This window comes from Schistocerca gregaria, chromosome 5 (genome assembly GCF_023897955.1).
Source record: "Schistocerca gregaria isolate iqSchGreg1 chromosome 5, iqSchGreg1.2, whole genome shotgun sequence".
Classification (NCBI taxonomy): Eukaryota; Metazoa; Arthropoda; class Insecta; order Orthoptera; family Acrididae; genus Schistocerca; species Schistocerca gregaria.
Window position 1 is genome coordinate 671,553,084 of NC_064924.1, and position 12,934 is coordinate 671,566,017.

Below are 12,934 nucleotides of genomic sequence, written 5' to 3' on the forward strand. Positions count from 1 at the left end.
CAATTTTAAAGCTATGGCAATATAAAGATGGTTAGTTATTGGACACTAACTCAGTTGGACAAGGAGAGAGAAGGAAATCATTGTTGGTGTTGTAGAAGGAACCATTACAGCATTTGCCTAAAGTGATTCCTGTAAATCAGGGAAACACTGCATCAGGATGCCTGTATGGGGATGTGAGCCATTTTCCTCCCAAATACAAGTCCACTGCACCAGCTCATTCAGTACAACATTGAGAAGCAAATGGAGAGAGAAAGATACAAATAGTGCCTTTTATACAGACAGCAAGTAACAGACAAAAATCACTTCACATGAAGAATATAAGTAGATAATTAATTAGTATACAGAAAGGAAGTTATATATAAACAGTAGAAGTAATAAGCAACATCCACTGTATGTCTGAATAAGCAAGGATAGCATTAATTTCTGTTCAATGTAATCACAATGCTCAAACAAGGAAAAACTTCGATATTACATGTGAAAAGTAGTCTTTGTTATGTATCATATACAGCAGAATCAGAATGTCAGTCACTTTAATCTCAGATGCAAGTAAGGTACTGGAGTGGACACTGACGATCTCAATTTTTCAAAATATTTGTAAAAAATATGTAGCTCAGAATGGTATCTGCTGCCTTCAATAGAAATATTTCTCCTGACCTCTTCTTGAACAAGATGAGCCAATTAAAAATAATTTCAAGTGGATGTACCAGTTTAATAAGGTAGCCAATGAAATTCTTACAGAAACTGTTCATGTAAGTACATTAGAGTTGCTAAAACACTTAAATTATGCATCAAAAATTGTCTGTGTTATTTCTTTAAAAACAGTGCATTTAACATTGTGAATTAAATTTATTATTTCAAGACTGAAATAATGAGATGAAATAGTAGCCTTTATCAGTCATAAATTTTTGCAGTTGACAAAAAATTACTTCAAGTGTGAAATAATAATGAAATACAGTAATTACCTTTATCAGTATTAAATTTTTGCAGTTCCCGGGAAATGGCATTATCTTCCTCTGCTGCTGATCTTACAGTTTCCCTCAGTAGATCAACTGCTTTATTTTCATCATCAAACTTTCTTTGCAGTTCTCCAACACGTTTTAGCTGTTGACTTGCTCGGCTGATTAAACGAGTTGAATCAGCCTTAGCAATGTTTGATTGTTCAAGAAGTGAGTCTTCAAGTATTCCAGGATAAACCTTTCAATAATGCATGACACATGAGAAATGGCAACTATAAACAGAAAGATACTGATCTACTTAATAAGTCTAAGGGATTTGCAACAAAAATGGGAATTTGTGGATGTAAAAATACATAAAATAAGGGAAAGGCAGCCACTTACCTGGTGTGTGTGTGTGTGTGTGTGTGTGTGTGTGTGTGTGTGTACAGAAACATATAATTGTTCCTTTTCTGGTAAGAGTACACCCATTCACACTCACAACTGCACAGACACCCAAACGTATACGTCATGGTAGTGGTTACCACAAGCATGTACGCTTGAGAGTCTGTATGGCAAGTTAATGTTACCCATTTTCTGTTATGTATTTCTGTGCACCACACACCAGTTCACAATAATAATGGTTGCCTTTCCATTATTTCATGAATTTGTGACAAAGATGATGGAATGTCCTGTTCATTACAGATGTATGATCATTATTTAGGCTGTACCTGAGATACACAAACCAACATCAGGCATGGAAATAACATGTGCACTAAAATACATCCTGCAATTTTGTGTAACATGAAAAATGGGTACCATGTATATTAAAGAATGTCAAGGGGCATTTAAGACAGATAATGATCATGGTGTTAGAGTGTTGCAGATGGTTGACCTCGAATACATTGTTGTAAAATAGTTATTTCCTCCTGAAATCTTGTCAACTGCTCTTAAATGACACCACTGGTGACATCTTGTACTGGTCGTGACTACCCTCTCATTTGCCAATTAATATAATATCTCATACTGGTTGATTGGCCTCTAATTTTCCAATGATTATGCCTAACATAATGTTGTCCAAAATATGTTCATTGTGCCATTTTCTAACAGTGTGTGCAAAATGTGCAAAATAAGTAGTTGAAACCATTATACCCATGATATCCATCCACAAGTACTGAAACAGGGCCATGAAGTGGCCCCATACAGATGTTGCTATGTATGTCACATGTTTACATTTTGTCTCATCAGTGTTTAGTCTACACAATGTATTTCGAATATAGTTGTAAGCTCTGGAGTGAGCTGAGTGAACAAAAACAAGAGAAAACACCATGTTTTCTTGCAAAGGAAGAAGAACCTTCAAATAAACTCATTTTTTCTCTTTTTGTGTTTGCTGAAGTAAAAATGTAGATAGAAGAGTATGTGTGACATTACAATGGTTGTTACAGCTCAAGTGTGCAGGCTGATCAGTGAACAAAAAACAATAGGAAAAAACAATAGGGAAAGTATTTGACACACTAAAAGAGAATGTGGGAGGAATTTTAAATACATCATTATTTACATCTGTCTCAAAAACAAGGGAAACAGATAAAACATACCTTTCCATAAGCTGCATCTGCTGCAATTGTTGCATTCACTGCAGCTTCTTCTGCTCTTTTCAGTGCAGTGACAATATCCCTGTACGCGTTACTTGCCCTAAGAGCAAAACTTGCATCTTCCAGTGTGGCATTCAACATTCTATAAGAATGGACAATGATAAGGACACAGGTGATCAAATTGGTTTATTCTGTAATAAGTATCCAGAATTATTTAAAACATATTCCACAAACTAATTGGTGAACATTTTTTCAGCAAGCATGGATAACATCAGCCAGAATTGATGTATTGACTTGACTTCTACAACAATAACTGGGCATGTTTTCTCTTTATTCCACAAAACATAAATAAACTGATTCTACTTCATGGTGAAAGTATCAAAAACTACATTAAAAGAATATCATTGGATTGTGTACTTATTCAACAGTCCATGAGCAACTACAGACTTCCACCAAAATATAAAGAACTTAGCAGCAAAGTAGATAAGTTATCAGAAAACATAAGCAAAGGAAATCACATAAACAATGCTAAAGTATTATGCTTTTCAGAACACTATACTACAAATGGCTTTGACTTATTACATTACAACATAACTACTACTACTGTGGTACAACAAGAGAAGAGGTGTTGTAGCTACATTTATTAAAAATAATGAAATATTTAGATCTTTAGATGTAAGGAAAAACAGTTTAGGGCAACAGTTTGCAGCATGTGCAGTAGAAGTAACAGATGGTTGTGCAACAGTAATGTTAGTAACAATTTACAGGGCACCTGGAGCTAACTTTACAGTCTTTCTGGTTCAAATAGAATTATTGTTTCCTGCTTTATTTTCTAAAAGTAATGAAATTATTGTACTTGAGGATTCGGTATAAACTTTTCAGCTGAAAGCAACAACAAAATAGACCTTCAACATCTGATGAATTCATATTATCTTATATTAGTAGCCAAATATCCTACTAGGATCATATCTGCAAGTCAGACTTTGATAGACAATACATTTATACATGCAACTATGTGCCATTTTTGATAGACAATATATTTATACATGCAACTATGTGCCATAGCTTCACTATCATCCCCATCTTGAATGGGATATCTAACCATGATGGACAACTCCTCACTCTGCATAACATAACGCCTCTCAAGAAAGCAATCCCCATCTGGAAATCTATAAGATTCATGACCAGAGACTCACTGGAAATCTTTAAACGTAAAGTAGAGAAGGTGGACTGGAGCCCGGTATACAGAGTGAATGAGGTTAACACTAAATTGAACATACTCATAAATTTTCTACCAAAAGCATATTTGCTTGACACTGATGTATACTTTTTTGTTCTTGAAGGTGGTTGTGATAACTGAAACTGGTAGAGAATAAATGTACAATTGTAAACCTGATGGTGCAAATACACTTTTTTCAAAATACTTAAGAACCATGAATGGCCACTTAAGAAAAGTTTTACATTCATACATGAATTCTCATCCTTCTTTGAAAAAACTTTTTCAAAAAAGTTTGTTAGAAACAAACCCTGGATCACACAGGGAATTAAAAAGTTATGCAAAATAAAGGGAAAATTTTAGACTTGAGTCAGAATGTCTAAGGACACATCAAAAATTGGTCATTATAAAATGTGTAAAGATTGTAAAGAAGTTGATACAAAAATCAGCAACATTACATTATGAATGAAAAACGAGTATCTCTAATAATAAGATGAACATTGTTTGGAATATTGTTAGAAGGAAAACAGGGAAGACGAAAAGAACTTGTGAAGGCTACAAAATCAAACATGAAGTAAATCTTTTATGCCATCCTTAAAACAGCCAATATTTTCAATAAGCACTTCTTGTCAGTATTAGAACAAATAGCCTGCAAGAGCTCTGTTAATGAAGCCTTGAGTCTTATGGAAAATACTATCCTCACAAATATTGATAAAAACCCCGTCACCGTACCTGAAATTGAATGAACAATCATTTCTCCTACGAATAAAAATCTTACTGGAGTAAATATTATCTTTAACAATTTGTTGAAACAGTGCTGTGGTTCTATATATTATGTACTAAGCCACATTTTCATTACATCATTACAACAAGGATCTGTGTCTGACAGACTCAAACATGTTGTTGTGAAGCCCCTCTGCTAAATAGGTAAAAACATCAAAGTTACAAATTACAGGCCAGTTTCTCTCCTGACTGTTTTTTCGAAGATACCAGAAAACCTCCAATATACGAGAATTTTGGAACAGCCAGATAGACTTAATATTCTCGGCAAAAGAAAGTTTGGATTCTGAAACGGTCTGTCAACTGATTCTACGTTTTTAAAAATAAAGTTCTAATCTCTAAATGAACAGGACTATTTTTGATTTCAATCATGATGGGCAGGGTCCTCCAGCTACCTTGGGATTTTGACAATCTAATTTAATAATTGGTCAGAACTGGCACAACAGCCCTCAGGAGGGCATCCAACAACTCAATCAATGCCAAGCCGAATAACTGCTTGCATAAGGGTCGCAGTTGTACCAACGCATTACTAGCTTCCTCAACTTGTGAAGCTCTTTTTCTCTTGGATACACCATCAATTTTTTTCTGAAACTGTTACATTTGTTTGCCTGATGTACATCACATCTACTGATTTCATCTCATTCAGATAATTCCCTCATGGTGTACCATTTTTTAATGGAATTTTTTAATTTTTTGATCTCAGTGGCTTTAAACATCCAATTTTCAATTTCTTTTATCTTGTTGGTACACTTATAGCTGATGTATGTTTGGATTTTCAGCTGTTTTGAATATTTAGTTTATTGCTGACAGTCAAAAAGATTTTATTTGTTTTCAAGTGCTCAGTCAATTTTTATTTCTAAAAAAGATGGATCACAGAATTTGCATTAAATTTAGCTAGGAAAATGGAATACAAGTGTGGCACAACAATCTTAATATTAATTGTGGCTTCTGGCGAATCTATTATGGATAAGACAAAAGTTTGTGAGTGGTATAAACATCTTAAAGAGGGTCAAGAAGACACTGAAGATGACGACTGTCCTGGATGCCCGAGCACATCAATTACTGATGACAATGTGGAAGATGTAAAGAAAATGGTTCTGGAAAATTGCTGAATCACCATCACAGAGGCTGCTGATGGTGTCAGCAAATCCTTTGGCTCAGGACACAGACATTGCTAAGGAATTGCTGAATCAAGTTGACAATGATCCAGAGCATCTAAAGACTGTAAAACATGATGAAACATGGGTGTACAAGTATGTCATCGAAACCAAGGCCCAATTATCCCAATAGAAACTGGCTGAAGAGTCAAAATCGAAAAAAATTAAACAAGTTCGATCACATGTGATGTTTCTTCTCACTGCTTTCTTCAATTACAATGAGATGTGCATGATGAGTTCCTGCCCTATAGTTGTCAGTTAATAAGGAAGTTATGCACCATTTGCATGAAGCAATCCAAAGAAAGCGAACAGAATTGTGTTGAGACTTCTCACTGAAATTGCATGACGATAATGCTTGTTCATGATTTCTTGGCAAAAAACAAAACTTTTATGTTGCCTCTTGCACCATATTCACCATATATGGCCCTTGTGCCTCCTTTCTATTCCCGAGGCCGAGTAGAACCACAAAAGGACATAATTTTGCCACTATTGATGAGATAAAAACAGAATCGGTGAAGCAGCTGAAAATGATAACAGGAAATGAGTTCCAGAAGTGTTTCTAAGACTGGGGAAAATGTTGGCACGAGTGTGTTGTATCTGAAAGGGAGTAGTTTGAAGGGGACAAAGTTGACGTTGATGATGAATAAATAAAGATTCTTTAAGAACAATAAAAACTTCTGTTACTTTTTTATCGCACCTCATATATATGATTTAATACAATGTAACAATGAAAACAATCAATTACAGACAAAATTATTTAACTGGATAGATAAAAAATCTACTCACCAAGTGGTGGCAGAACACACACATAAAAGATAGTTGTACTTGGCAAGCCAGTGGCTCCTCCTTCAGGCAGAAGGGTTGAAGGGGAAGGAAGAGGGGGGGTGAAGAAAAAGGACTGGACAGGTCTAGGAAAAAGGGTAGATTTCGGGACTATCACCCAGAACTGCATGTCACGGGAGGCTTACTGCATGGGATGAGAAGGAAAAACTGTCTGATGCAGTCCTCAACACTTGGCAAGTAGATACTGCAAGTGGATATTTTATCTTTCCAGTTAAATTATTAATACAATGTAAGATTGAACAATTATGCAAATACTTTATTTTCAAAACCTTTTTGTTGCTCAGGGTCTAGCTTTTGAGGTCTTTGGTGGGGATATTTGGTGAGAAACACATCATCAGTAAATTACATGGTCCGAGGGTGGGATGTCTGAATGTCTGCACCGCCTTGCCCATAAACAGAATGAGTAAGAGAGATGACTTAGACACTTGATGCATACCAACATTAATTGAATAGGAAGTAAAATATCACCTAGGTAGCAAAGGGTACTTGGAATTTTACAGTAGAGATTTTGGATACAGTGCACACAGTGATCATGAATGTGTAACATGTTTGATATAAACAGCCAAGCTACATATTTACCACCTGTTGCACTGAAGCCTTTGACAAAACCACACTTATTTGATGAAATATGTTCACGACATTTTAGGCAATTATCATAAATCTGCACAATAAATTTGTCATATGTAAGACCTCCACATTTTCCATCTGTTGCATTGAGGCCTCTGACAAAACTATATCTATCTGAGAAAATGTGGACACTACAGCATAATAAACAATTATTATAAATATGCACAAGAACTTTTGTCATATGTAAGAGCAAGTAGATGGGTGGTAGATGGAGATTCACCCACCTTTCCTTTAGATTTTAGATAAGAATGTTAATGCTAGTTTGTTAGATTGTGGGAAACTGCCATGACAAATAATTATCAATAAAAATAATCGATTTTTGAAAATATACTGTTACTGAATTTTAGGAAATAGGAGGATTTGAAAAGGTCACCCAGAATCCCAGGTTAGGGGAGACTTAACAGACTGGATGCGAAAGAAAGACTCATTGTTAGAGACTGTACCAGATGAGATTTGTAAACCTGAGAGCTTGATGCTGGAAGACAGGGTAATATCCGAAACAGAGATTACAGACATAACATTGCGCACGAGTTAATAAGAGTGGTTAGAGATGTGGAGCGAGAAAAAATACACAGGTCAGAAAATAATAGATACAGAAAATTAAAGAGAGTAAAGAAAGGATTACTGAGACCAAAGAACCTAAATTCAGTCTCAGTATTCCTTTCTTTCCTTTCCATCCTACAAGATGTCCTGCACTGCTAGCCATACAAAACCACCCTTTTTCAGGAGTTGCTTCCTCCTGACCTGTCAGCGCAGCAGATGTTCGTTCTGGAATTTTTTGCTCAATAGATGTGGAAAATGAATGGCCATAGAACATTCTGTGGGTAGACAAAGACCATTTCCGTCTCCAAGCACACGTGAATATACAGAACTGCAGATACGGGCAATGGAAAAGCCACACACACACATCAACCCGTACCACTTCATTCTGCAGAAGTGACTGTGTGGTGCAGGTTGAAGGGATTAGTTATCATAGGGCCATATCTGTTCAAGGAGATGAGTCCTGTAGGTTCTGTTACCTGTACCGTCACTAGCAAATGCTATGAGAGTCTTTTGTGCGCCAACATCATTCCAACCTTCCAACATGCAGATCTATGAGTAGGATCATTTTTATGCAAGATGGCACTTCTCCACATCCTGGACAGCCAGTACAGTAGCTGCTGCTCAGAATTATCAGCCATCATTTCCCTGCGGCCAGATCATATGATCTTAATCCGTGTGACTTCTGAGTGTGGGGTTATCTGAAAGATGTGTTCAGTGCTCAAGTTATGAATGTAGCTTAACTGAAGGCACATGTTGTGCAATGCATTCAGAATGTGACCCCAAAGATACACTCATCTATTGTGGAATATGCTGTTTCCTTTCTTTTCTCTCTCTCTCTCTCTCTCTCTCTCTCTCTTTTTTTTTTTTTTTTTATTTTTTTATTTCAGCTTGTCGCAGAAAACGGTGGACAGCATACTGAACATGTCTTGTGCCAGTTTCTTGATAATTAGAAATTGATGTCATTTTGTTTTTTATGCTGTTTTTGGACTCAGGACAATTAAACACTAATGTGATTTTGCTTTTGATGCCATCTTGGCCTCAGGACAATTAAAAACCAATTTTTCCCATCTGATGTGGTACAACCACAACTGTTGACAGCCGAACTTGTGTAGCATTGCAGATTTAACAGTCCTCTAACCACAGCCATCATATTACGATTCATATGTCATTTGTAGCCAACCACATTTAGATTGAGACACCATCTATTGGTAAACTTTGCATTTTTTTGTCATTTCTGTGGTTTGATGTACTTTCTCTTATTTAAATATCACATTGCATGGTAATGAGCAATCAGCATGAAAATGTTATAGCTACATAATGTGTACTAACAGAAATGGCCTGAAATTTGCTTACATGAGAAAAGAAATAGCTCCCCATCTCCTTCCCCTCCCCCCCTTTCCAATGTACATAATGTACACCTCTGTAACAAAGTAACCTATACTCTGCACACAATTAAGTGTCCTGTTGCATTTAAGAAAAAGGCCAAAACTTTTCCCTAAGACAAATGGCCACCTCGCTCTCTGTCAAACAAAGTAACACTTGCTTCTGTCTTTTTACAGTTACGCTTCTTTCTTTTTTTGTTTCTCTATTAAGTCATGCCACTTCCTCCCCTCACCCCCCATGCACTCTCTCCATTACTTGTGGTTTGACCACATTCCCTCCCCCCCTGCCTCCCAGTCTCTGCCTTATAACCACTGCTGCCAGTGCCTTCGGTGTAAACCCACTTGTTCTACTTTTCATGAACTAACATAGATTCTGCTTATTTCTGCTCTAACTGTTCTGCCTTCCACTATTTTATGTTTTACTTGCTTCTGAATGCTGCATCCCCTATAGCATATAAATCTTTTTATATGGCCTGTGTTGTGAGACCGTAATGTAAATTATATAGAATGCCTGGTAAAATGTAAATGAGGAGCTAATGGTCCTGTTTTGCCAGGATAAATAAATCAGTAAAAAATAAAATAATTTCTTTCTGTTGCATTGTCTTAGCCTCCATTAATGTTGAACATCTCATCACCTTGAGTTAGAAGCAAGTTCATACTGAATCATACTATTGTACTGGATGCCAGTTCAAAAGACATATACCGAGCGAGGTGGCGCAGTGGTTAGCACACTGGACTCGCATTCGGGAGGACGACGGTTCAATCCTGTCTCCGGCCATCCTGATTTAGGTTTTGCGTGATTTCCCTAAATCGTTTCAGGCAAATGCCGGGATGGTTCCTTTGAAAGGGCACGGCCGATTTCCTTCCCAATCCTTCCCTAACCCGAGCTTGCACTCCGTCTCTAATGACCTCGTTGTCAACGGGACGTTAAACACTAACCACCACCACCACCATCACCACCACCACCACCACCACCACCACCACCACCACCACCAAAAGACATAAAAATCTATAAATGCAAAAACTACAAAACTGTAATTTTTTTTTAAAGAGATTGGTGTAATTTTTGTGACAGTGATTTTTATTTAACAGTTTTGTTTTAGTTCCATTAAAGCTTAGTCTTAACACACTTACAAAATAATTGAGTAATGATACACTCACCGTCTCATGTTTTTCACTCTTTCATATAATTTGTGGGCATGCTCTTGAGCTGGGATGACGTATTTATCTCTGTATGCTGGATTTAGCCTGCTAAGTTTGTTTTCCGTTTCTTGAAGCTGCTCTGTTAGATTTGACAATTCCCTTTGCGTATTTCGAAGAATCTATAAAAGCAAAATTCTTTTTAAGTCCCCAGTTCAATAGTTCTGAGCAGATTGATTTGGTAAAGTTTCCCTATGTTGTTACACAATTCAGTTATCAAAACACAAAAATGAAACGAGAGATTCTTACCCTCCATAACACAAATAACTATTTAAATGAATATGAATTTTTAATATACAATGTTTTTAAATCAGATTATTCCTAACCTCATACAGATAGTCCTGAAAATTTGTGATTGTGAATTTTTAATAGCTATGAAAATATTTGTGAAAAATGTGGGGTGCATGCAATAAATAATATCAAGAACATGGCCTATTCATGCTTACATTAGTAAGTAGTGTAGTGGTAAGGAGGTACACTATTCATACCTCAATTATGTATTGCATGCACCCACATTTTTCATTTTAAATCTCACAACCTTTTTCATGGTTGTTAATAATTCACCATCACAAAGTTTTAGGACTATCCATTTGGGGCTAAGAGAAATTATTTTATACTATTTAGACCTATTTCAAAATGTGGTATATTAATAACTCTTATTTAAATAATTATTTTCTGCTTTTTAGTCTAGTGTGTGTGAAATTTTTTAGTCAATTTCGAAAATTTTAATGAGATTATAACTGAAACTTGTGGTAAATTTCAGGTCTATTTCAGCTTTTTCTTCACCTGATTCAGCCAGTATATTGATACCTCCTATGTGTACCTTGTGAAAAGGGTGGAAAGGTAAAAATTTGAGCTCACATGGAGGCTTACCAGCAATCATTCTTCCAGTGAACCATTCACAACTGAAACAGGAAAAGGGAAGGATGGCAGTGGTACACAAAGTACCCTCTGCCACAAACCATGCAAGCAGGTTAATAATGCTGTGTCATCCAATTCTGAGCTACGTTGAAAATTTTACATCTCTAGCTCATTGAGAAGTTAGTTTAAAATCAACTATAAGACTTAAAATGAATTGACAGACAGACAAGAAAGTGATCTAATGAAATGCGGTAAAATGAGAAATAACAAGAGAGTTTTGTGACCACCAATACATGTAATATAAGAGATTATGTCTGACTTGGACATTGGGGCCCATACTCTTTGGTTTCTTTAATCGTCCGTAAGAGGTAATGAAGACATATTGTCAACATTGACTTGAGGTCTAGGTGGCATATGAACAGTACTGGTTGCACTGATCCTAGGATCTGAGTTTCAGAGCCAGCCAAGACTGAGATTGCTCTGAGTACAGATCTCCCAAGGTTTATCGCTGTTCACATGTGTCACCAAATACTGTGTGCCATGGCAGACCAGTGTGTCATGGCTACAGTTATTGGAGCCCATACTTTCAGGTGGAAGTTACTGGAATTTTATATTGTTGCCTGAGTGAAAGAACATTGGGTGTCATTGACTGAGGAAATTCAAGTAATGGATTTAGCCCATGGAGTATACCAACAACTGACAAGATTAATTTTTGTTAAATAATAACTAACTTCTTTTCACTAGTCTTCATTTATGGATAGTAAAATGCAGAATTTTAGGATCTGAAAATATGTTAGTACACTTGAAAAGGGACTTCAGTAACAGTGAATTCAGTATAGTCAGTTTTTAAAAGAAAACCTGAGAATAATATTATAGATACTGCAAGACTGTCAGACATATAAGCAAGATTATTTTAAAAACAGACAAAACATGTTGTTGTTGTTGTGGTCTTCAGTCCTGAGACTGGTTTGATGCAACTCTCCACGCTACTCTATACTGTGCAAGCCTCTCCATCTCCCAGTACTTACTGCAACCTACATCCTTCTGAATCTGCTTAGTGTATTCATCTCTTGGTCTCCCTCTACAATTTTTACCCTCCACACTGCCCTCCAATGCTAAATTTGGGATCTCTTGATGCCTCAGAACATGTCCTACCAACCGGTCTCTTCTTCTTGTCAAATTGTGCCACAAACTCCTCTTCTCCCCAATTCTATTCAATACCTCCTCATTAGTTATGTCATCTACCCATCTAATCTTCAGCATTCTTCTGTAGCACCACATTTCGAAAGATTCTATTCTCTTCTTGTCCAAACTATTTATGATCCATATTTCACTTCCATACATGGCTACACTCCATACAAATACTTTCAGAAACGACTTCCTGACACATAAATCTATACTCGATGTTAACAAATTTTTCTTCTTCAGAAATGCTTTCCTTGCCATTGCCAGTCTACATTTTATATCCTCTCTACTTTGACCATCATCAGTTATTTTGCCCCCCAAATAGCAAACCTCCTTTACTACTATACATGTCTCATTTCCTAATCTAATTCCCTCAGCATCTTGACTACATTCCATTATCCTCGTTTTGCTTTTGTTGATATTGATCTTATATCCTCCTTTCACGACACTGTCCATTCCGCTCAACTGCTCTTCCAGGTCCTTTGCTGTCTCTGACAGAATTACAATGTCATCTGTGAAACCTCAAAGTTTTTATTTCTTCTCTGTGGACTCTAATACGTACTGCAAATTTTTCTTTTGTTTCCTTTACTGGTTGCTCAATATACAGATTGAATAA

The 12,934-nt window shown here is 36.4% G+C and overlaps 1 protein-coding gene across 1 annotated transcript in view; it reads right to left on the reverse strand.

Moving 5' to 3' along the window:
• Positions 1-12,934, reverse strand: part of LOC126272090 (laminin subunit alpha-1) — a 1,228,077-nt gene that overhangs the window by 103,647 nt on the left and 1,111,496 nt on the right. Inside the window, exons 31-33 of the mRNA XM_049974652.1 lie at positions 10,234-10,394; positions 2,528-2,666; positions 963-1,194 (exon numbers count right to left, since the gene is read on the reverse strand). Of these exons, the coding sequence (XP_049830609.1) occupies positions 963-1,194; positions 2,528-2,666; positions 10,234-10,394 (532 nt within the window). The remainder of the gene's footprint in view (positions 1-962; positions 1,195-2,527; positions 2,667-10,233; positions 10,395-12,934) is intronic.